We start from the raw sequence: 24,506 nt of genomic DNA, 5'->3' as shown, positions 1-24,506 counted from the left end.
TTTTTTAAATATATTTAATGATTTTTTTACAGAGAGGAAGGGAGAGGGATAGAGAGTTAGGAACATCGATGAGAGAGAAACATCGATCAGCCGCCTCCTGCACACCTCCTACTGGGGATGTGCCCGCAACCAAGGTACATGCCCTAGACCAGAATCAAACCTGGGACCTTTCAGTCCGCAGGCCAACGCTCCATCCACTGCACCAAACCGGTTAGGGCAGTTGATTTTTGTATGTAGTGCAAAATAGGGATCCAGTTTCATTTCTTTGTCTGTGGCTGCCCAATTTTCTCAACATCAGAAAATGCCTTTTTGTAAACTGTCATTTCTGCTGTATAGGTACTGTGTGCTAACCAATTGTGCCACTGTAGCAATTTCCAAAATATATATACGAACTCATAAAACTCAACACCAGTCAAATAATCCATTCAAAAGGTGGGCAGAGGACCTAAAAATATACCTCTTCCAAGAAGACATTCAAACAGCCAATAGATACATGAAAAGATGTTCAGTCTCCCTGGCAATTAGGGAAATGCAAATAAAAACTACAATGAGATACCACCTTACACCAGTTAGAGTGGCCATTATCAACAAGACAAGCAACAACAAATGTTGGAGAGGTTGTGGAAAAAAGGGAACCCTCATTCACTGTTGGTGTGAGTGTAGACTGGTACAAACATTATGGAAAGTAGTGTGGCGATTCCTAAAAAAATTAAGAATAGAGTTACCATATGAGTCAGCACCCCACTCCTGGGTATGTACCTGAAAAACTCGAAATCATTTACTCACAAAGATATATGCACCCCTATGTTCATTGTAGCATTGTTCACGGTGCCTAAGACATGGAAACAGCAAAAGTGTCCTGCGATAGAGGGCTGGATAAAGGAGGTGTGGTACATATACCAAAGGATACTACTCAGCCATAAGAAAGGATGAAAGAGCATCATTTGCAACAACATGGATGGATCTTGAAAATATTATGCTAAGTGAAATAGGTCAGACAGAAAAAGCTAAGAACCCTATGAGTTCATTCATATGTGGGATATAAAACTGAAATTTATAAATACAAAAAACGGTGTGGAGGTTGCCAGGGAGGGCAGGTAGGGTAAAGGGGCCCTAACATGAGATTTGATTTTGGGTGGTGGTAAATGGTGCTGTATACAAATTTTGTATCGTAGAAATCCACACATGAGACCTGTATGTTCATGTTGACAAATATTACCCCAATCCTATATAAATAAAGAGGTAATATGCAAATTAACCTTCATTCCCTCACAAGATGGCTGCCTATGACCAGGCCGGCAGGGGTGTTAGTGAGGGATGACCAAACGACTGAATAAGCAGGCTGCATGGGGTGACCAGCCTGGCAGGGGGGTTAGTGAGGGACAACCAAATGACTGAACAAGCATGCTGTGTGGGGCGACCAGGCCAGCAGAGGGGGGCAGTTGGGGACAACCAGGCCAGCAGAGGGGGGCACTTCGGGGCAACCAGGCCAGTGGGGGGACAGTAAGGGGTGACCAGACCGACAGGGGGGCTGTTACAGGTGACCAGGCCAACAGCGGGGAGCAGTTAGGGGTGACCAGCCCAGCAGGGAGGGCAGTTAGGGGCAATCAGGCCGGCACGCAGAGGCAGTGAGGGGCAATCAGGCCGGCAGGGGGGCAGCTAGGGGCAACCAGGCAGGTAGGCAGGTGAGTAATTAGGAGCTAGCGGTCCAGGATTGTGAGAGGGATGTTCGACTACCGGGGATCGGGCCTAAACCGGCAGTCGGACATCCCCCGAGGGGTCCTGAATTGGAGAGGTGCAGGTTGGGCTGAGGGGACATCCCCCCCCCCCCATGCCCAAATTTCGTGCATCAGGCCTCCAGTAAAATTTAATAAAAAAACAAAACCCTGTCATTTCTGAATTTTTCTTTCTGCACTTCGGGGTGTTTCATTGTATTTTAACTTTCAGTTTTTCTGATTAGAAATCATCATCTATATCCATATTGTTATTCCTCTTAATATAATGTTGTTTTTTCCTCTGATGACTTTTAGGATTTTCTCTTTATCTGTGACTTTGGTATGTATAGGTGTGATTTCTTTGTATTTATCTTATACTAGAGGCCTGGTGCACTCGGGACGTGGGGTCCCTCAGCCCGGCCTGTTCCCTCTCACAGTCTGGGATCCCTTGGGGGATGTCCGACGGACCACCAGAGGGCAGACATCCTTAGTGCTACTGTGGAGGCTGGAGAGGCTCCCACCATCGCCGCTGCACTTGCCAGCTGTGAGTCCGGCTTCTGGCTGAGTGGCGCTCTCTGTTGTGGGTTGAGTGTCTGCCCCCTGGTGATTGGTGCACGTCATAGTGACCAGTCATTTTGCTGTTCGGTCAATTAGCATATTAGCCTTTTATTATATAGGATGGAGCTTGCTTACTGGACTTGGATAGCTAGAATAACAGTTTTCAATAAATTTGTAAAAATTTCACGCATTTTTTTCAAATAATATTTTCTGCTCTATCACTTCTTATGTCAGAGTGCTTGATAATTTCCATAGGTCACTAAATCCCTGTTCTTTTTCTTTTCTCTGTTTCCTCTTCTTTATATTGGACACTTTTTATAGAGCTACATAAGGTTCACTGACTTCAACTCTCTTCCGTTCAACCCGTTCAATGTATCTGTAATAATAAAAGCATAATATGCTAATTAGGCTGGACAGCCAAATGACCTTCCGGATGTCCTTCCCGACGAAGCCGCAGCAGCAGGGGCTGAGGCAGAGATGGTAGGGGCGATCGGGCCGGCAGGCAGTTGAGCAGTTAGGGGCGATTAGGCAGGCAGGCAAGTGGTTAGGGATGATCAGGCAGGCAGGTATAGGGGTTAGGGTTGATCAGGCAGGCAGGCAGAGTGGTTAGGGGCAATCAGGCAGGTATGTAGAGTGGTTAGGGGCGATCAAGCAGGTAGGTGAGTGGTTAGGAGCCAGCGGTCCCCGATTGCGAGAGGGTGCAGGTTGAGCTGAGGGACCCCCTTCCACCCCCTTGCACAAATTTCGTGCATTGGGCCTCTAGTTTTTTATTTTGGACATTGTACCTTTCAGTTCTAGAATTTTCATTTTATTTCTGCTTTTATAATTTCAATTTTGCTCTTTAGAATAGCCATATATTTCTTATGATTATCTGTATTTTTAATACTTTATTTGTTACAGACTCTTTCAAATTCTAGTTTATTCTGATCTGGTTCATCTTGGGTTCCATCTCTATTTGTCTGCTTTCTTACTTGACTAGGGGCTACATATTTTTCTTATTTTTTTAACGGGTCCACTTAATTTTATAGTATCCTAGGCATATGGATAATACATTTTAAAGAGTTTGGATTTTGTTCTATTCTGACGAGTGTTAATTTCTTTTGTGTGTGTGTGTGTGTGTGTTTAATTTAATATACTTTTACTGATTTCAGAGAGAGAGAGAGAGAGAGAGAGAGAGAAACATCAGTGATGAGAAAGAATCATTGATGGGCTCCTTTTGCACATCCCCTAATGGGGATCAGGCCTACAACCTGGGCATGTGCCTTGTTTGGAAATGAACAGTGACCTCCTGGTTCATAGGTTGATGCTCAACCACTGTGTCATGCCAGCCGGGCTTTTTTTTTTAAACAGGCATTACTCTTGTTTTCTCTCCAGGGGGCAACAATTGAAATCACTGCTTCTGCCTGGCTGGTGTGGCTCAGTTAGTTGGAGTGTCCTTGTGTAAACCAAAAGGCCGCCGGTTTGATTCCTAGTCAGGGCACATATCCAGGTTCCATCCTACTCAGTGTGCATGCAGGAGGCAACTGATTGATATTTCCTCTTCCTTTCCCTTTCTCTAAAATCAATAAAAACATATCCTTGGGTTAAGGATTTAAAAAAAAGGAAATCATTACCTCTTTCATCCTTCAAGCTGTTCTCTATTGTGCTACTTGGAGTCTCTCCTGTGCATCCTGGGGTCTAAAGTTTCAGTAAAATTCTTTCTGTCTCTGTGGTTCCCTTACTCCCACATTTTGTTTCTTTCTTTCTAGCTAGCTACTCCGTTAGCACAAAGCTCCATCCTCTGATTGCTCAACCCATAGACTGTGGCTTTATGATTATGTTTTAGCTGTCCTGTGCTGGCTGTACTGAGCTGTTCTCTCAGATGAAAACAGTGTCCAATATATGTGTATATTAAATGAGTGAGTTTGAAGTTCTCTGAAATAGTCTAGTGAATTCTTATAGCCTTTATATTTCTAAAGTTATTGCCTGAAGATTTTTTCAATTTTCTTTTTATAATAGCTTTATTCATATACTATACAGTTTGTCCATTTAAAGTGTCACATTTAGTGGTTTTCAGTATAGCCACATAGTTGTGCAGTCATCACCACAGTTTAGAACTTTTATACTACAGAAAGAGCCATATGCATTAGCGGTCACTGTCCATTTCCTGCCAACCTCCACCCTACTCTGAGCTCTAGGGAACTACTAATCTATTTTATGTCTCTATAGATTTGCCTATTTCAGACATTTATATATAATTTAAATTATATAGTATGCAGTTCTTTGTAACTTCTTGGACTTAGTATTTTTTAAGAACCATCCATTTTGTGGGATATGAGTACTTCATGTTTCATGTTTCCTTTTTCTATAATATTCCATTTGCAAGGATGTACCATATTTTATTTACCCTTTAATCAGTTGGTGGACTATTGAGTTGATTTCACTTTTTGGCTATTCATTATTAATGCCATGAATATTTATGGATGTTTTTATGTGAATGCAAGTTTTCATTTCTCTTGAGTGTATGCTTAGGAGTGGATTAATGAATCATAGAGTTTGTGATTTATGTTTCACTTTGTATGGAACTGCCAAACTGTTTTCTAAAGTGGTTGTAACTTTTACATTCCCACCAGCAGTGTACAATGGTTCTAATTTCTCCAAAGCCTTGTCAACACATTATTTTTTGTTTGTTTCTTTTATTATAGCCTCCTAGTGGGTATAACATGTTACCTCATTGTGGTTTTGATTTTCATTTCCCCAATGAGTGACATATTTCTAAATTGTATTATTTTTTTTTACTATTGAATTATGTTTTTCATATATTCATATATTTCATATATTCTAGATACAAGTTCAGATACACTGTTTGCCAGTATTTTCTCCTATTCTGTGTGTTGTCTTTTTACTTTCTTGATGATGTCCTTTGAAGCACAAATTCTTTAAATTAAATTTATTGAGGTGACATTGGTTAATAAAATTATATAGGTTTCACAATTCTATAATACATCGTCTGTATATTGCATTGTGTGCCCACCACCACAGTCAAATCTTCTCCTATCACCATATATTTGACCCCCTTTACCCTTTACAACCCTCTCACACTCCTTCCCTCTGGTAACCATCATATTGTTGTCTGTGTATGAGCCTTTGTTTGTTTGTTTTTGTTCATTTGTTGCTTTCAGTTTCATATCCCAAATATGAGTGAAAGTCATATGGTTCCTAACTTTTTCTGTATGACTTATTTCACTTAGCATGTTTTCAAGATCCATCTATGTTGTCACAAATGGCAATACTTCATCTGTGGCTAAGTAGTATTCCATTGTATGTATGTACCACATCTTCTTTATCCAGTCATCTATTGAAGGACACTGGTTGTTTCCATGTCTGGGCCGCTGTGAATAAGTTGCAGTGAACATAGGGGTGCATATATCTTCGCAAGTAAATCTTTTCGGTATTTTGGGGTAGATAATCTAGAGAGGAGAGGCTGCTGGGTCATATGGTAACTCTATTCTTAATTTTTTGAGGAGCCTCCATAATGTTTTCCATAGCTGCTGTACCAATTTACATTCCCACCAACAGTGAATGAGGGTTCCTTTTACTCTACAACCTCTCAAACACTCGTTATTACTTGTCTTGTTCATAATTGCTATTCTAACAAGTGTGAGGTAGTATCTCATTGTAGTTTTGATTTGCATTTCCTTATAGCTAGTGAAGTTGAGAATCTTTTCATGTATCTGTTGGCCATTTGTATGTCTTCTTGGGAGAAGTTCTCTGCCTATTTTTTAATTGGATTGTTTGTTTGTTGACTTGTATGCTTCTTTATATATTTTGGTTATTGAACCCTTGTCAGAGCTGTTGTTTGCAAATATTTTCTCCCATTTGATTTGTTGCTTTTTTATTTTGTTTTGGTTTCTTTAGCTATGCAGAAGCCTTTTAGTTTGATACAGTCCCATCCATTTATTGTTGCCTTTACTTCCCTTGCCTTCGGGAACAATTTCATAAAATCCTCTTTAAGACCAAGGTCCATAAGTTTAGTATCTATTTTTACTTCTATGTAATTTATTGTTTCAGGTCTTGTATTTAGATTTTTGATCCATTTTGAGTTAATTTTTGTACATGGGAACAAACTAGTCTAGTTTCATTCTTTTGCTTGTGGCTTTCCTGCTTTCAAGATTGCAGTTCTGAAAAAACAAAAACAAAAACAAAAACAAAAACACGAGTTACAAGAAAACACAGATAGGCAGTTCAGTGAAGTCAGACATAAAATCAGTGACCAAAATGAGTACTTTACTCAGGAGATTTAAACTTTAAAAAAGTACCAAGTAGGAATTCTGGAGATGAACTCAATAAACAAGATAGAAGATGAACTAGCCAACTTAGGTAATAGTACTGACTAGATGAAGGAAAGAATTATTGATATTGAAGATAGAAATCTAGAATGACTCAGAGGGAAGAAGAGACTTGAATATAAAGAAGTTTTAAATTTTGATTAAAACCAAGTCCGATTGATCTGTTTTTTGTTTTTCCTGTTGCTTGTGGTGTTGTATCTAAGAAGGCTTTGGCTAAATCACAGTCTCAGAGATTTACTGCTATGTTTTCTCCAAAGAGATTTATAGTTTTATCGTCTACATTTAGGTATATAATACACTTGAAGTACAATTTTATTCTATAGGGAAGCGATCTAATTTTTTTGCATGTGGATATCAAGTTGTCCCAGAACCATTTGTTAAAAAAAATTATATTTTCTCTGTTCAAAAATTATTGGACCGTGATCAGCTTCTCAATTTCTGAAAAAAAAAGAAAAAAAAAAAAGACAGCTGAGAATTTGATAGGGATTGTATTTTATTTGTAGATCAACTTAGGGAATATTGCCATCTTAATATTGTTTGCCATCTAAATATTTTTTCCCATCCATGTTTTCTATTTATTTCAGTTGTCTTTAATTTCTCTCAACAGTGTTTTGTAGTTTGCAAAATACAGCTTTTGCACTACTTTTGTAAAGCTTATTTCTGAGTATTTTATTCTTTTTGATCCTATTGTATACAAGTGTCTTTTAACTTTTTTGTTTTGTTTGTATATGTATGGAATACATCTCCCCTGTCTCTATCCTCTACTGCTTATCTTTTTTCTATTTTAATTCCAGTATTCCATTGATACCATTAAGCAATCAGAAAACATTAATTTAACCTTTTTCCGCAGTCATGTGACATGCTTTTTTGTGTCAGTGCTGTATGACGGGCATTGGGATATAGAGTTGATTAAACATCATGTGTCCTCAGAGAGGAGACACAAATGTGATATCTAAGGTTTAATACAGCAGATATTAGAATGATGTAGAGGATGCATTGTAGAAGGAAAGATCATGGAGACTTTGTTAGAAATGGTAACATTTAAGCTTCACCTCAAAATATTGGTAAAAATTTAACAAACTTGGACTTTCTATAATTGAAACAAGGTAAAAGAAATCATGAGGCATAAAAATACTTGGCTATTCATAAGAGGTCAACAGGCTTATATGTTAAGTGTCAGATGACTGAGGGAAATGACTGAGGATATAGTAGGAATGTAGAAGAATCTATTTTTTTTACAGGTTTTAATAAAATATTAAGGATTTTGTGGGCACTGGCTACCACTGAGCAGTGGGGTGTCATGGGTGATTTTTTTTTTTTTTTTTTGAAGAGGGATGGTGTTGATGAGATATGTATTTTGGAGAATTAAGTCTGTTTCAGTATCCAGGCAGAGAAGATGAAGGTCTTAACTAAGGGAGCAAAAATAGAATTGAGAGGAATAGTTGACTTTGAATTCTGATAGAAAAATTCTGAGTAGTCCGGGGATGAAATAGGGAAGAAGAGTCAAGATAACCTCTAGTTATCTCATTTGGTTTACTGGATGATGGTAATGTCTTTCTGTTTTATTTTTTTACTTTTTGTTGTTGCTTTGCTGTTTAAATTTTATTAAATAAACTAGAGGGCCGGTGCATGAAATCGTGCCTGGGTAAGGTCCCTAGGCCTGGCTGGCGATCAGGGCCAATCAGGTTCCCCGCCTCCCCGCCTCCTTCTTCCCTCCCTACCACCGCCACTGGTCACCCGCCCTGTCCTGCGCCACCCCCTGGTGGTCAGCACATGTCATAGCGAGCGATTGAACTCCTGGTTGAACTCCCACGGGGGCAATTTGCATACTAACCTTTTATTATATACTAGAGGTCCGGTGCACAAAATTTGTGCATGGGGGGCGGCGCAGGTGGCTTGTCCTCACGGGCGGAGCTGCTGGTGCCTGGGACCACGGAGACTGTGGAGCGTGCAAATTGTCCCTCTCCTAGGCCACAGGCACAGCCACTAGCGCCTGGGACCATGGGGTGGGCAGCTTGTCTCTCTCCAGGCCTGTAGCCCTAGCCACTGGCGTTCGGGACCATGAGGCGGGTGGCTTATTCCTGTCCCTGGCCACAGCCCCACTGGCTGGTGCCTGGGACAGCGGGGCGTGTGGCTTATCCTTCTCCCAGGCGAAGCCACAGGTGCAGGCGCAGCCGCTGGCACTCAGGACTGCAGGCCATGTGGCTTGTCCCTCTCCTGGGGTGCAGGGGAAGCCACTAGCACCTGGGACCGCGGGGCGGGTGGCTTGTCCCTCTCCCGGGCCGTAGCCCCAGCCAGTGGTGTCCGGGACTGCAGGGCATGTGGCTTGTCCTTCTCCCAGGCCAGGCTGCAGGCACAGGGGCAGCTGCTGGTGCCCGGGACTGTGGGCCATGTGGCTTGTCCCTCTCCCAGGCTGCAGGCGCAGGGGAAGCCACTAGTGCCTGGGACCATGGGGAGGGTGGCTTGTCTCTCTCCCAGGCCACAGCCCCAGCTGCTGGTGTCTGGGACTGCAGGGCGTATGGCTTGTCTCTCTTCCAGGCTGCAGGTACAGGCGCAGCCACTAGCGCCTGGGACTGCAGGGTGGGCGGCTTGTCCTGCTGGCATCCGGGACTGCGAGGCGGGTGGCTTGTCACTCTCCTGGGCCACAGCCACAGTCACTGGTGCCTAGGACTGTGGGGCGTATGGCTTGTCCTATTCTCGGACCAGGCCACAGGTGCAGGGGCAGCCACTGGTGCCCGGGACTGTGGGGCATGACGCTTGTACTTCTTGTGGGCTTCAGGAGTAGGTGCAGCTGCTGGCATCCGAGACCGCGGGGCAGGCAGCTTGTCCCTCTCCCGGACTGCAGCCCCAGCCGCTGGCACCTGGGATCGTGGGGCAGGTGGCTTATCCCTCTCCTCGGCCGCAGCTTGGCTGGTCCCCATTCCTCTCTCCCCAGTGTTGAGTATCTGAGCTGTTACAGCATGACGGCATGAGGGCGTGACGACTATTTGTATATTAGCTCTTTTATTATATAGCATAGGACTAGAGGCCTGATGCATGTAAATTTGTGCAAGAGTAGGCCTCCCTTCCCCTGGCTGCCAGCACCTTCTTCCCACCAGCACCCGGGACCCGGGCTTTGCTCTGGTTGCCGCCAGCAGGCGCCTGGAACCCGGTACTTTGCTCTGGTTGCCACTGGCAGGCACCTGGGATCCGGGCTGCTTCCCTCCGGCCCTCCGGCCACCAGATGGCAGGTGCACGGGACCCGAGCTGCTTCACTCTGGCCGCCATAGCAGGCTAGTGCCTGGGACCTGGGCTGCTTGGCTCCAGACCTTGCTTCGTCCGGAAGGACATCTGGAATGATGCCCGGAAGGATGTTCGGCCTAATTAGCATTTTACCCTTTTATTATTATAGATAGGATAGGATTATGTAGGCTTGTTTGATTGCATTATTGGCCATGAGATTGATCTCAGTCTGCAGCTCCCTCCCTTTTTTCATAGGACATCAAGCATGTAGACTAATAAAAGGGTAATATGCTAATTAGACCAGACATCTTCTGGCCATCCATCTGGACGTCCTTCCGGACAAAGCCACAGTGGCAAGGTCTGAGGTAGAGGCAGTTAGGGCAATCAGGCTGGCAGGTGAGAGCAGTTAGGGGCGACCAGGCTGGCAGGGGAGGGCAGTTAGGGGCGATCAGACCGACAGGCACAGGTGCTTAGGGGCTATCAGGCAGGCAGGCAGAGGTGGTTAGGGGTGATCAGGCTGGCAGGGGAGCAGTTAGGGGCATCAGGCAGGCAGACAGAGTGGTTACGGGTGATTAGGCAGGTAGGCAGGTGAGCGATTAGGAGCCAGCTGTCCTGGATTGCGAGAGGGATGTCCGACTGCCGGCATGCAGACATCCCCCAAGGTGTCCCAGATTGGAGAGGGAGCAGGCCTGGCTGAGGGACACTCCCCTCTCCTGTGCACAAATTTCGTGCAACAGTTCTCTAGTATATTACGTGGTTCAAAAACCCAACTCTTTAATCACATAGTTGCTCTTTCTGGTTTGGCCAGCCATACTAATGACTTGTCATGAATATTACATAACTATGATATTGAGGGCTTATGAATAATAAAGACACTCCTTGCATTTTTAGACCCCTTCAGAAACCAGGGACAAAGTACAGTCACAATCTTTATTTTACAACATACTCCAAACTCACTTAACTTTCTCTTCTGGAATCCATCTCCACATTTCCAGATTCGACTCATCTGCCATTACCTTGCTAGTCAATTGTAGATAAAGTTTACAACTTCCTTTCCCTCTTCATCTTCCTTTCTTGCTCCACAAACACCTATCAGCTTCTTTGCCAGCCTCAGTACCACATTTGGTTAAATCAGTGATCATTGGTAGGATGATATAAATCTTGTTTCTTTTGCTTCTTTTGGAAGGTTTCAAGAGCTTATTATTGGAATAATCCCTTTTCATGGCACCTGTTCTTTCTTATTTTATTTTTATTTTTTATTGTCTAAAGTTTACATATGTCTCCTTTTTCTCAATTGACCTACCCTTCCCCAGTCATTCCCACCTTGGGAAAGCCCCCACTGCCCTAGTGTCTGTGTCCTTTGGTTATGCTAATATGCATGCATACAAGTCCTTTGGCTGCACTCTAATCACCCCTTTCCCCTACCATTTGACTCTGGATCTATTCTTGTTCTTCAAATTATGTTGATCATTATATCCCACATATGAGTGAGATCATGTGATATTTATCTTTCCCTGACTGGCTTATTTCCCTTAGCATAATTCTTTCCAGTTCCATCCATGCTGTTGCAAATGGTAAAAGTTCCTTCTTTTTTATAGTGGCATAGTATTCCATTGTGTAGATGTACCACAGTTTTTTAATCCACTCATCTCCTGATGGGCACTTAGGCTGTTTCCAAATCTTAGCTATTGTAAATTGTGCTGCTATGAAAATAGGGGTGCATATATCCTTTCTGATTGGTGTTTCTGTTTTCTTGGGATATAGTCCTAGAAGTGGGATTACTGGGTCAAATGGGAGTTCCATTTTTAGTTTTTTGAGGAAACTCCATACTGTCTTCCACAGTGGCTGCACCAGTCTGCATTCCCACCAGCAGTGCAAGAGGGTTCCTTTTTCTCCACATCCTCTCCAGCACTTGTCGTTTGTTGATTTCTTGATGAAAGCCATTCTGACAATTGTGAGATGGTATCTCGTTGTTTGGATTTGCATCTCTCAGATGATTAGTGACTTTGAGCATGTTTTCATATGTTTCTGGGGCTTCTGTATGTCCTCTTTCGAAAAGTATCTATTTAGATCCTTTGCCCATTTTTTGATAGGATCGTTTATCTTCCTTTTGTTAAGTTGTATGCGTTCTTAGTAAATTTTGGAAACTAAACCCTTATCGGAAATATCATGGCTAAATATGTTTTCCCACGCAGTGGGCTTTCTTGTTGTTTTGTTGATGGTTTCTTTTGCTGTGCAGAAGCTTTTTGATGTAGTCCCATTTGTTTATTTTCTCCTTAGTTTCCATTGCCCTAGGAGCTGTATTGGTAAAGATATTGTTAGGTCATGTGTCTGATATTTTGCTGCCTATGGCTTCTTCTAGGATTTTTATGGTTTCCCGTCTTACATTCAAGTCTTTTAGCCATTTTGAGTTTGTGTTTGTGTATGGTGTAAGTTGGTGATCTAGTTTCATTTTTTTTTTCATCTGTCAGATTTCACAGCACTATTTATTAAAGAGACCGTTTTGACTCCATTGCATGCTCTTGCCTCCTTTGTCAAATCTTAATTGAGCATAATGGCTTGGGTCGATTTCTGGGTTCTCTGTTCTGTTCCATTGGTCTATATGTCTGTTCTTGTGCCAGTACCAGACAGTTTTGAGAACCGTGGCTTGATAATATAGCTTAATATCTGGTAATGTGATCCCTCCAATTTTGTTCTTTCTCAGGATTGCTATGACTATTCTTGGTCTTTTTTTTTCCCAGAGGAATTTCTGGAGACTTTGTTCTAGATCTTTGAAATATTCCGTTGGTATTTTAATGGGGATTTCATTGAATCTGTAGATTGCTTTGTGTAGTATGGACATTTTAATGATGCTGATTCTACCAATCTATGAACATGGTATGTTCTTCCATTTGTTTATGTTTTCCTCTATCTCTTTTTTCAATGTCCTGAAGTTTTCTGAGTATAGGTCTTTTACGTCCTTTGTTAAATTTATTCCTAGGTATCTTAATTTTTTTGGTGCAGTGGTAAATGGGATTGTTTTGTTGGTTTCTCTTTCTGTGAGTTCATTATTGGTGTATAAAAAGGCCATGGATTTCTGGGTGTTAATTTTGTATCCTGCTCCATTGCCAAATTCATTTATTAGGTCTAGTAGTTATTTTGTTGGAGTTTCTGGGTTTTCTATGTATAGTATGTCATCTGCGAATAAGGACAGTTTTACTTCTTCTTTTCCAATTTGGATGCCTCTTATATCTTCTTCTTGTCTGCTTGCTATGGCTAGGACTTCCAGTACTATATTGAACAGGAATGGTAAAGTGGGCATCCTTGTCTCGTTCCTGTTCTAGGGCAAATGAGTTTAGTTTTTGGCCATTGAGTATGATGTTGGCTGTAGGTTTATCTTATAAGGCTTTTATTATGTTGAGGTATGATCCTTCTATTCCTGGGATGGGCAAACTTTTTGACTGGAGGGCCACAATGGGTTCTTAAACTGGACCGGAGGGCCGGAACAAAAGCATGGATGGAGTGTTTGTGTGAACTAATATAAATTCAAAGTAAGCATCATTACATAAAAGGGTATGGTCTTTTTTTTCAATAGTTTTATTCATTTCAAACGGGCCGGATGCGGCCCGCGGGCCGTAGTTTGCCCAAGGCTGCTCTAGCTTATATGTGGGAGTCAGGTGTAGGCATGGAGGTAAATAGTGACATTAGGTTCTGTCTATTGCAGTGGTTCTCAACCTTGGCTTCACATTAGAATCACCTGGGAATCTTTTTAAAATCCTGATTTCTGGGCCTCATCCTCCAGAAATTCTATTTCTTTGTTACTAATGTTGTGGCCCCACTTCATAACAAAGAAACAGAATTTCTGGAGGATGAGGCTCAGAAATCAGGATTTTAAAAAGATTCCCAGGTGATTCTAATGTGCAGCCAAGGTTGAGAACCACTGGTCTATTGTGTTGTGAAAGTTCTTATTACCAAGGGCTTAATTTTCTGTTATTTTTCTGATATTTTCCTCACTGTACTAGCTGCAGCCGTGGGCAAACTACGGCCCACGGGCTGGATCCGGCCCGTTTGAAATGAATAAAACTAAAAAAAAAGATCGTACCCTTTTATGTAATGATGTTTACTTTGAATTTATATTAGTTCACACAAACACTCCATCCATGCTTTTGTTCTGGCCCTCCGGTCCAGTTTAAGAACCCATTGTGGCCCTCGAGTCAAAAAGTTTGCCCACTCCTGAGCTAGAGCAAGCATGTGAAACTCAAAGGCTAACACAGGTCAAATAAACAAATTTTAAGTTTATGTGGGCTGCAAAAAATAAAGCTTCAATACTCATAGAAACGTAGGTTTATTTCGATAGAGACATGCTGAATACAAATGGCTGAAATAAATGAGTAATCATTTACATAAAATAATAGAACATTTTAATAAAAAATATTTTTCTTGAACATTAACTTACCAGACACTAAATAACTGCACAAATTAATAATCGTAACACAAACCTATTTTTCTTGTTCTCCGAAAGTGAAATATTTACTTTTGCGCACACCAAACAAATCAGTACAAGACTAATGACTTGACAATAGGCTGCTAAAATATTCGCTGCTAGTAATAGTGGAGAGAAATGGCGTGCCTGCGCGCAAGGCGCATAAAGGAAATAAATGCAACCTGATTATAGTAATCAGTCATTAGCAGATGTTGTAGTTGGTTAATAATTTTGTGTAACAGAATATTATAAAAATTAAGTTACGAAATTTTTATTAAAATGTTGATTACATACCATTATATTGGGTAGGCCGCAAAAATATTCATTGTGGGCTGTGAGTTTGACATGCTTGATCTAGAGCAGCGGTTCTCAACCTGTGGGTCACGACCCCTTTGCGGGTAGAACTACCCTTTCACAGGGGTCGCCTAAGACCATCGGAAAACACATATATAATTACATATTGTTTTTGTGATTAATCACTATGCTTTAATTATGTTCAATTTGTAACAATGAAATTAGGGGTCACCACAACATGAGGAACTGTATTAAACGGTCGTGGTATTAAGAAGGTTGAGAACCACTGATCTAGAGTGTTCTTAGTAAACTTAAAGTTCAGTAGATGTTGGCAGGCAGCCAAAAAGTTCGGGACTACTGTTTAAGAATACATTTTATGTTTTGGTACCTAATGTCTAGAATTCTTATATTTTGAGTGCTTATCTCAGTTGGCTTTAACCCTTTTTTATCTTTCAACAGATTATCTCTATTACTAGATCTTCAGTTTGCTCAACAAATCACAATGTCTCGTTCACGACAACCCCCCCTTGTGACAGGCATCTCTCCAAATGAAGGAATACCATGGACCAAGGTCACAATTAGAGGAGAAAACCTGGGAACTGGCCCAACCGACCTCATAGGTAAGGGCCAGGACTATGTTGTGTATCCATGGTAAATGCATTTTTATGTTAGACAGTTGAGGCAAGATATATTATTTTGAAATAGTGAAGGTGATAGGAAAACATTATTGTGGTCTGTACAAAATGATCTGAATAAAAATAAGGAAATTATTTGATTTTGTGATTTTTCTGTTAAGATTTTATCTATATTGTCTTTCACTAAAGTCCTTCAGAAAGTTTCCCATAGTGGAAATTTGCCTGTTTCCTCATCTTTGCTCTCTCCTGCTTAGATTGCCTAAAGTCTCCTAGCTATTTTTGCTCTCTTTAGTTTTTCTTTGATTGTACAACACTTTGTATTCTTTCTCAAGAGCTCTGGGAATTATGCCTCTTCTGTTCCTTCTTGCTTTTTAAATTAAACCTAAACTCCATCTCCTGGTGATATCAGTACCATTTGGCTCTTACTCCATCCAAAAGAGACTATCCCACCAGGTGACCTGGAGATATTTGTTTCCTTTTCTCTACCATGTAGCTGCTTTATCATGTTGGAGAGCACCACCATTATTCTGAAATACAATCTCTGCCTGCCAAGCCTGGACTCTTACAACCAAAAATCATCAGACTAATTCTCACCAATGTTAATCTATCTTTTTTATTTAGGCTCCCCTAATATTTACATATTTAGAGCAAGCTAGATTTTAGTTTTTAGGGTCATTTTGTTTTTTTAATCTTTTTAAGCTCAAGGACATGAATGACAGAAAACTATGCATCCAGTTGACAAGCATAAATATTATTAGACTAGATGCAGCGGTTCTCAACCTGTGGGTCGTGACCCCTTTGGCAGTCGAACAACCCTTTACAGGGGTTGCCTAAGACCATCCTGCGTATCAGATATTTACATTACGATTCATAATAGTAGCAACATTACAGTTATGAAGTAGCAACGAAAATAATTTCATGGTTGGGTCACAACATGAGGAACAGTATTTAAAGGGCTAGAAGGTTGAGAACCACTGGACTAGAGGCTCAGTGCACGAAATCCATGCACTTGTAGGGTCCCTAGGCTTGGCCAGCAATCAGGGCCAGCCAGGGCCTTCCAGCTGCTAGCTGCCGGCTGGGGTCTCCCTTCCCCGGCTGCTGGCTGCTGGCCGGGGCCTGCCTTCATTCAGCACCACCCCATGGTGGTCAGTGCGTGTCATAGTGAGCGATCAAACTCCTAGTCAGTCAAACTCTCAAGGGAACACTTTGCATATTAGGCTTTTATGTAGATAGATTTGTTGCCTAGGATAGGAAACCCCTATGACAGCTAACAAAGTACAGTATTTCTGCAATAATAATTATGATAATGATGTTGAAAATTGCAAGTGCCTGCTTTGTGATAGCTGGAGTTGTTGTAAACATTGTATAAATAGCAACTCATTTTAGTGGATAGTATTACTGAACACTGGGTACTTGGCTTCCTTTCCCTAATCCACCAGACCCTGGTGACACTAATGGGAGGTAAGCCATGTCTATAAAGAAATAATTTACTTTGATGATGGTGGGTAAAAGTTCTGAACCATGAGCTACCCTCATCAAAGAATGGTAATGGTAACCAACAAAAAAAGGTACCTTTATTTACCTATTATCTTTTGCCATCTTAATTTGCAATGATAAAGAGTCTTGTTTCCACTTACCTTAGATGAAGAAGTTGAAAGGCCAGGCAGCTATCTTAGTTTTATTCTCTCCCCTCGCTGCTCCTCCCCAACCCCACCCTCAACCTCTCATATAATAATTAACATAGGACAAATGGGTTTTTCAAATTTAAGTCTTCTTTTCTTTTTTTGGTTGTTAAGATGGTCGTTTTTTCTCTTCCATTCAGAATGTTGCCATTTTATTCAACGCACTCCCCAAGCCGCCTCCTCTCAGTTCAAATCTTGTACTGGAGCAGAGTTAAAGCTGCCTAAGGCCACACCACATGACCAGTAAGAGCCAGTGGCTTAATAAAGAGGTTCCCGTAATGCAGCTGCCTAGAGTGCGAAGGCCAGTCCTGCTGCCTTTCCCCTCCGCTGGGAGCGCTCACCACCCCAGGCCTTGGAAAGCTACATTTCTAAAACTACTCACTCCCATTCTACCACAACAAAGCTTTCTCAGGGCACACAACACAGCACCCTCTTCCCCAGGCCCTAGAAAAACAGCACTACCAGGCCAGCAGCTCCTCCTGGAACGTGCCTCCCGCAACCCTGGGCCAGGATGCCTCAGACCCTCTATGGTGTCCCTCTGGACACCTGAGTGCTATGGTTCAGAAGCTGTGGAGACAGGAAAAGGGAGGTGGAACCAAGGCAATTTTCAGAAGCCCAGGCCAGATTGCTTGTAAGCTGAACCTCACCCACTCCCCACCCAAGTCCTGTAACACCACAGCCAGGCCGGCTTCTTGAAGGGGTTGCAAGTTTCAGTGCTACCTGTAGGAGTCAGTGTTCTCTCCATCCTGGCAACTGGGAACAAAAGGCAACCCCCAGCCCTCTGGCAACACTGACCCTCCTGAATTAGACATACACACCCTGGGATTTCTGTTTCCTGCACAGAGAGAGGGAGAAATGGAGGATGGGAGGAGGGGGCCAATGAGGGAGTAGGGTATGGCGATTCATGGAGGGATCAAAGGGCTGGTTTAAGTCATCTGTATGCCCCGGACAGCCGGGTTTAGGGACAGCGGGCCTGCCCGTCGCTTTGTTGTCAGTGTCCAGGTTGCTGGCGCGCATGAGTGCAAACGCGTCCCCTGAAATCATTGCACCTGGCCAAGAGGCCGCTAACAGCCCCTTAATAGCCCCAACCCCTTGACAAAAGGAAGAAACTTGTACACAGGCACTCTAGCACCAGGTGCTGCGGTTTGCCTCTAAGGACCATTTTAAAAGCCAGAATAATGATGATCATTAAATAAAAGAATTAATAGTATTTTGTTTTCTTCCAAGTCTTTGGGAAAATGAAATCCAGGTTTTTGACCGATCTGCTTACATTTATAGTTACCTGTGGTGAAGCAGGGTATGTGTTGGGTCTTGGGGTGGAGATTGGTGCTAAGGTGGGAAGCTCGAGGAAGGTGCAGAGGTGCACTGTGGGGAGGGTGCAGTTTGGGGATCCTGGTCCCCGATGCCATTCGTGGGGCTGCGGCCCCCGCCCGCCCGCCCACTTTACCTGTCAATGCAGCTTCCATGACAACAGGTGGCGGCCAGGCAGGGTTCAAGCCAAGTTTCTAGGGCACAGTTTCCCTGGCCCTAGCGCCCAACGCCCAGCCGGACTCCCCCACCTGTGGTGCTGGCCTCGCCGCTTTCGGTGTCACCACTTCATCCTCCCCTCCCTCCTGGTCCCCAAACCACTGGGACCTGGGGCCAGCTAGCGGCAGCAGCTCTTCTTGGGGATCGGGTGGCACGGCCATGGCTGGTGGTCCCTGGGTGTGGTGATGGTGGCTGGGTGGATGGAGGTGCGGTGGCTGGACTGGCCAGCACTCCCTGCTGCTGCCCCCCATTTCCCCCCACTCCCCAGGACTCGGGGCTTGGGAGGCAGTGGTGTACTCACCGCCGCTGCCACCACCGCTGTAACTCCATCGAGCTGCTACCTGCTCTGCTCCCCACTTAGCTCCTCCTCCTGTTGGGGGCCAATTGAGGATGGGAGGGTGGAAGGACCCGGATCAGGCTTGTTGGCTACCGCAGTTTATGTCATAGTTACGGGTCGTCCTGGTTGTTCCACCATAACGGGTTTTGGGCTTTTATATATATACTAGAGGCCCAGTGCACAAAATTCGTGCACGGGAAGAGGGGTCCCCTCAGCCCAGCCTACACTCTCTCCAATCTGGGACTCCTTGGGGGATGTCTGACTGCTGGTTTAGGCCCAAACCCGGGGATTGGGCCTAAACCGGCAATCGGACAACCCTCCTACAATCCTGGACTGCTGGCTCCTAATCACTCACCTGCCTGCCTGCCTGATCACCCCTAACTGCCCACCCCCTGCTGGCCTGATCACCCCTCACTGCCTCTATGTGCTGGCCTGATCACCCCTAACTTCCCCCCCTGCTGGTCTGGTCGCCCCTAACTACCCCTTGCTGCCAACCAGGTCACTGCCAACTATCCCCTCCCTGCCGGCCTGGTTGCTCCTAGCTGCTTCCCCACCCCTGCCGGACTGGTCACCCCTTACTGCCTCCCACACCGGCCTAGTCACCTCTTACTGCCCCTCTCTGCTGGCCTGGTTGCCCCCAACTGCACCCCTCCACTGGCCTGGTCGCCCTTAACTGCCCCTCCCCCCCACCGGCTGGTCACCTCTTACTGTCCCCCCTGCCGGACTGGTTGCCCCAACTGTCTCCCCTCTGCCGGCTGGGTTGCCTCCAACTACCCCCCTGCTGGCCTGTTCGCCTCAACTGTCCACCCCCCCCGCCAGCCCGGTCACCCTTCACAGCCTTTCCACTGGCCTGGTCGGCCCATGCAGCCTGCTGTTCAGTTGTTTGGTCATCCCTCACTAACCCCTATGCCGGCCTGGTCGCCCCACACAGCCTGCTTGTTCAGTTGTTTGGTCATCCCTCACTAACCCCCATGCCGGCCTGGTCGCCCCATGCAGCCTGCTTGTTCAGTTGTTTGGTCATCCCTAACTAACCCGCCTGCCAGCCTGGTCGTAGGCAGCCATCTTGTGAGGGTATGAGGGTTAATTTGCATATTACCTCTTTATTATATAGGATATAGATGTTGGTTTGCATAGTGTTTTTCTCCTGTCTGTGGAGACCCTGTACTCTGGCTTACTTAAGCATCAGTGTTTGTCAGTGGTTCTCACTCATAGCTTTTCTTAATGTCTTCTGGAATTTAAAAAAAAAATGCTTTGGACCACTAAGTCTCGTCTATAAAGAGCCTAATCATGTTTTTCTGTTTTTTAAATACAAATGAGTGTGAGATACAGCCAGGGAAGAGAGCAAATTAGAAATATATTTGTATGGTCAGTTAAGCTTATTTTCCTGTGAACTCTGTGAGGGAATATAAAACCATTGAAAATGAAGAAGGGAGAGACTAGTATATGCTACCGAATATATATTCTGGTTTCCCAAATACATTTATCTGGATTCAGACATTCTCTTGATTCATTTATTAATTTGGTAAAGAACTGGAGATTATGAGTTGGAACTTGTTTTTCTTGCATTATAGCTTGTGATCAGCAGATTGTTTTTTGGCCATTCAGAAAACCCTTTAAAAAGAGAAAGAGAGCCCTAACCAGTTTGGCTCAATGGATAGAGCGTCGGTCTGTGGACTGAAGGGTCCCAGTTTCGATTCTGGTCAAGGGCATGTACCTTGGTGGCGGGCACATCCTCAGTGCGGAGTGTGCAGGAGGCAGCTGATCGATGTTTCTCTCTCATCGATGTTTCTAACTCTCTATCCCTCTCCCCTCCTCTCTGTGAAAGATCGGTGAAATATATATATAAAAAAAAAAAAGAGAGAGAGAGAAAGTGAACTGAAGCTCCACACTATGATTAATAACTGAATTTTTCACTACCCAGCTAATTCTTTTTGCTAGTGTTATTTAAATGTAACACTTTATATTGTTTCTGTAGTTATAGTTTTTGAGTCTTCAGTAAATAAAACATTTATTCTTATGAAGATAGTCTTATCTAATCCTATGTCTTGGTTTTTTATATAGCTCATTCCAGAATTTTCTTTGTCCAAAGGGGAAAAATTCCCAGGATGTATGAAAAGAGACCATAGATTACATCCCACATTTTAATTGGCAGTCATTGTGACCTTCTGAAAATGATGGTTACTAGTCTATGTAAATTTTAATCTTGCTTTAGTTTTTGGCAATATTATTCTATTTGACTAAATGTGTATTATTTTTATAAACCTTGGTAGTTCATCTTTCAACCTGCCTATGCATAACCGTGAAACCATTTTTAAAAAAAGCAAACTTAACCTACTAAATTGTTTGTGTTTTTAACTCAGATGATATCTACACTAGCCAAGTAAAACACTATAAAAACACTTTATTTGGAATTCTACAAGTTACTTTAAAAAAAGATGTTATTATATTTCATGAAGCAGATTCCGTAGCCTTCAGTAACTTAGCAAAAGTGCTTACAAAATTAAGAAGTGGTCTTATGATCCTATTTAATTTTCATGACATTTTAAGTGATCCATTCGAATCTATGTTTAAAATTATTTGATTATTTTATTTCAGTTAAAGTGAAGAATATATATTAAATCAGAGGAACACTGATAGCAGCTATGACCAAATGAATCTACCGTTGTTTTTTGGAAATAGTTTTTCAAGTTGAACCATTATGGGTATCTATTCATGTTTGCTCATCTGAACATGTTTTTAAGACTTCATGTCTCTGTTGCTGATAGTTGTTCCCATTCCTCGTTTTTAATCATAAGGCAGTTCTCTATCAGGTAACTTACATTAGGAATCACTTTACATTAAGCCCTGGCATTTGTTGTTCAGTTTTTCTCCTTTCTGAAGTAATTTTTGAAATACTTTTTGAAATAGTAAAATTAAAAAAATACATATTTCCCTGAGCGATATCAAAATGTCTGTTATCTATAATTAAATAGTTTGTAATTTAAAACAATTCCCATTCATTTACAAAATACACAGACTGCTTTATGTATGTATAAAAATTATTTGAGCAAATATGCATTGAAGTGTTTCACAGTGTTTATCTTGGAGGTGGGAAGGAGTTCTAGAGATGCATTCAATCTCTTTTTTTAAAATATGTTTTTATTGATTTCAGAGAGAGGAAGGTAGAGTAAGAGAGAGTTATAAACATCAGTGATGAGAGAGAATCATTGATCATCTGCCTCCTGCCCCCTCCTAGGGATCGAACTTGCAACATGGGCATGTGCCCTGGCCATGAATTGAATTGTGACCTCCTTGTTCATGGGTCGATGCTCAAACACTGAACCACATCATCTGGACTCAGTTTCTTAAATTATTTAATTTTTTTGTGACAAAAATTGAATAACAGGAAAGATATCTAAGACATTCCCATTTTGGAAAAAAATAATTTTGAATTATGAATGCATTTAAAAATATGTGAATGTCATTACATATTTTAAAAACCCAACAGAAACCTTTAAGTGCTTTATTAGTAAGACAAAATTTCATACATGAATAAATAATAAATGTTTGAGGGGAATCATTAAAATTCATTATTTCAATGGATGTCTTAAAAATGTAGTTGTTTTTTATTCCTTTATTGTTAATATAACATTCTTACTAAATAGTGCTTTAAGTTATATAACAGAACATGAATCCCTCCCTACATTTTTTCAACCAAATTGGGCATGTGTTCCTGGAAAAAAAAATTATATTTACCAAACTTGACTGCTGAATAGTATGCACTCTTACATAATAAAAAAGGAAAATGTGAAGTTTCCCGGTCTGTGCCACATATTGGTTTATTTTCTCCATGAATATTTATTATACTAGAATCCCGGTGCATGAAATTTGTGCATGGGTAGGATTCCTAGTGAGGCGGGGGTTGGGGGGGCCCTCAGCTTGGCCTGCACCCTCTCCAGTCCAGGACCCCCTCGGTGGATGTCTGGCAGTCAGACATTCCTCTCGAAATCCAGGACCACTGCCTTCTAACTGCTCACCTGCCTGCCTGATTGTCTCTAATCACCAGAGATCAGTTTAAAAAGATTCCCAGGTGATTCTAATGTGCAGCCAAGGTTGAGAACCACTGCCCTAACTGCTCCCCTGCTGGCCTAATTGCCTCTAACTGCGTCTGCCTGCTGACCTGATCGCCCCTAACTGCCCTCCCCTGCTGGCCTGATTACCCCTAACTGCCTCTGTCTGCCAGTCTGATCATCCCCTAACTGTCCCCCTGTGTCCTGATTGCCCCTAACTCCCCTTCCCTGCTGGCTTGATTGCCCCTAACTGCCCTCCTCTGCTGTCCCGATTGCCCCCTAACTGTCCCCCCCCTGCTGGCCTGATCATCCCCTAACTGCTCACCCCTGCTGGCCTGATTGCTCACTAATTGCTCCCCTCTGCTGGCCTGATCACCCCCTAACTGCTCCCCCCTGCCAGCCTGATCGCCCCCTAACTGCTCCCCCCTGCTGGCCTGATTGCCCCCAATAGCCTCTGCCTCGGCCCCCTTCGCCATGGCTTTGTCTGGTAGGATGCCTGGAAGATGTCCTGTCTAATTAGCATATTACCCTTTTATTAGTATAGATAGATTGGTCTCTGTTTTGCGGAAATGGAAAATAGAGAAGAAATCAGTTAGTAGACTAGCTGGCAGTGTGTACACATGGTGGTATTTCAGTGTTCTGCCTGGGGCCATGTCTTCCTCACTAAAATCTTTCAGGGCCTATCTGTTTGGTTACTGCCTAAATTGTAATTTACATGGAATTGGGGCCTGAGATGGCAGGCATGTGTTGACCTTTTTGGAGTGCGAGTTTATTGTGAAAACAGAATGTAATGTAGTGACAGTATCATTAGGGAATCACTAAGGCAGCGTGAGTTATCGTTAGAGGAATAATAATGAAATAAAAAAATGAAATAGTTAACCAGTAATGCCTGAGAACATTTACTGGATTTACCAGACTCCAGGCTGTGCTTATAATAAATAATCTACTTTAGTTCATTCTGTTGCACCATGTATGATTGAACACTAGTAAAAGTATATGAATATTATTTTCAGGGAGATGTATAAATATGTTTTTAGGGAATGATATATACATCTATCCTTTAGAATTTTATAACAATAACTTAGATTTCTAATAATAGCAATAACTTTCCTTCTAATATACATTAATGTAATTTAAGATTCTCTTAGTCTAAGTAATATAGAACAGCGATCACCAACCAGTGGTCTGCGGACTACTGGTGGTCCGTGAGCTCCAAAAGGTTGGCGACCACTGGTTTAAGGAAACCTTTGGAGCAGCGGTTGCCAACCAGTGGTCTGTGGACTACTGGTGGCCCGTGAGGTCCGAAAGATTGGTGACCGCTGATCTAATACCTATACATTATTATTATGGGCATTATAACCTAATTCCATTCATGTTTGAATAAACTTAAATATAATCTAAAAGAAGTCAAATATAGTATTAGAATAAAAAATTTAGACAAAAATCAAGAGAGACTGGTATATTTGCAAAAAATGTTGGATATCTATATAAAAGCCCAGTGACTGGAATGGCAGAATGACCAGAACTACTGGAATGACCTGTGTCTATGACCCGCACTGCAGTAGCCAGTAGGCCTGATCTGGGCCCCAATTGGCCTCCAACACCCCATCGGGGTGGGGCTGGCTGGCCAACCCTCTGCGGCCCCTCCACCCATCTTTCCCTGCCCCCAATTGGCCCCCAACACCCTGATTGGGACA

The 24,506-nt window shown here is 42.8% G+C and overlaps 1 protein-coding gene across 2 annotated transcripts in view; it reads left to right on the top strand.

The window, feature by feature from the left end:
• Nucleotides 1–24,506, top strand: part of EXOC2 (exocyst complex component 2) — a 256,237-nt gene that overhangs the window by 30,363 nt on the left and 201,368 nt on the right. For both annotated transcript variants that reach the window (XM_081086203.1, XM_081086202.1), the window contains exon 2: nucleotides 15,039–15,199. In XM_081086203.1, the coding sequence (XP_080942329.1) occupies nucleotides 15,082–15,199 (118 nt within the window). In that variant the 5' untranslated portion in view covers nucleotides 15,039–15,081. The remainder of the gene's footprint in view (nucleotides 1–15,038; nucleotides 15,200–24,506) is intronic.

The sequence above is a fragment of the Myotis nattereri genome, assembly GCF_964212035.1.
Source record: "Myotis nattereri genome assembly, chromosome: 3".
NCBI lineage: Eukaryota > Metazoa > Chordata > Mammalia > Chiroptera > Vespertilionidae > Myotis > Myotis nattereri.
The sequence above is the reverse complement of the archived record's forward strand: the minus strand, read 5'-3'. Positions and strand labels throughout refer to the sequence as shown.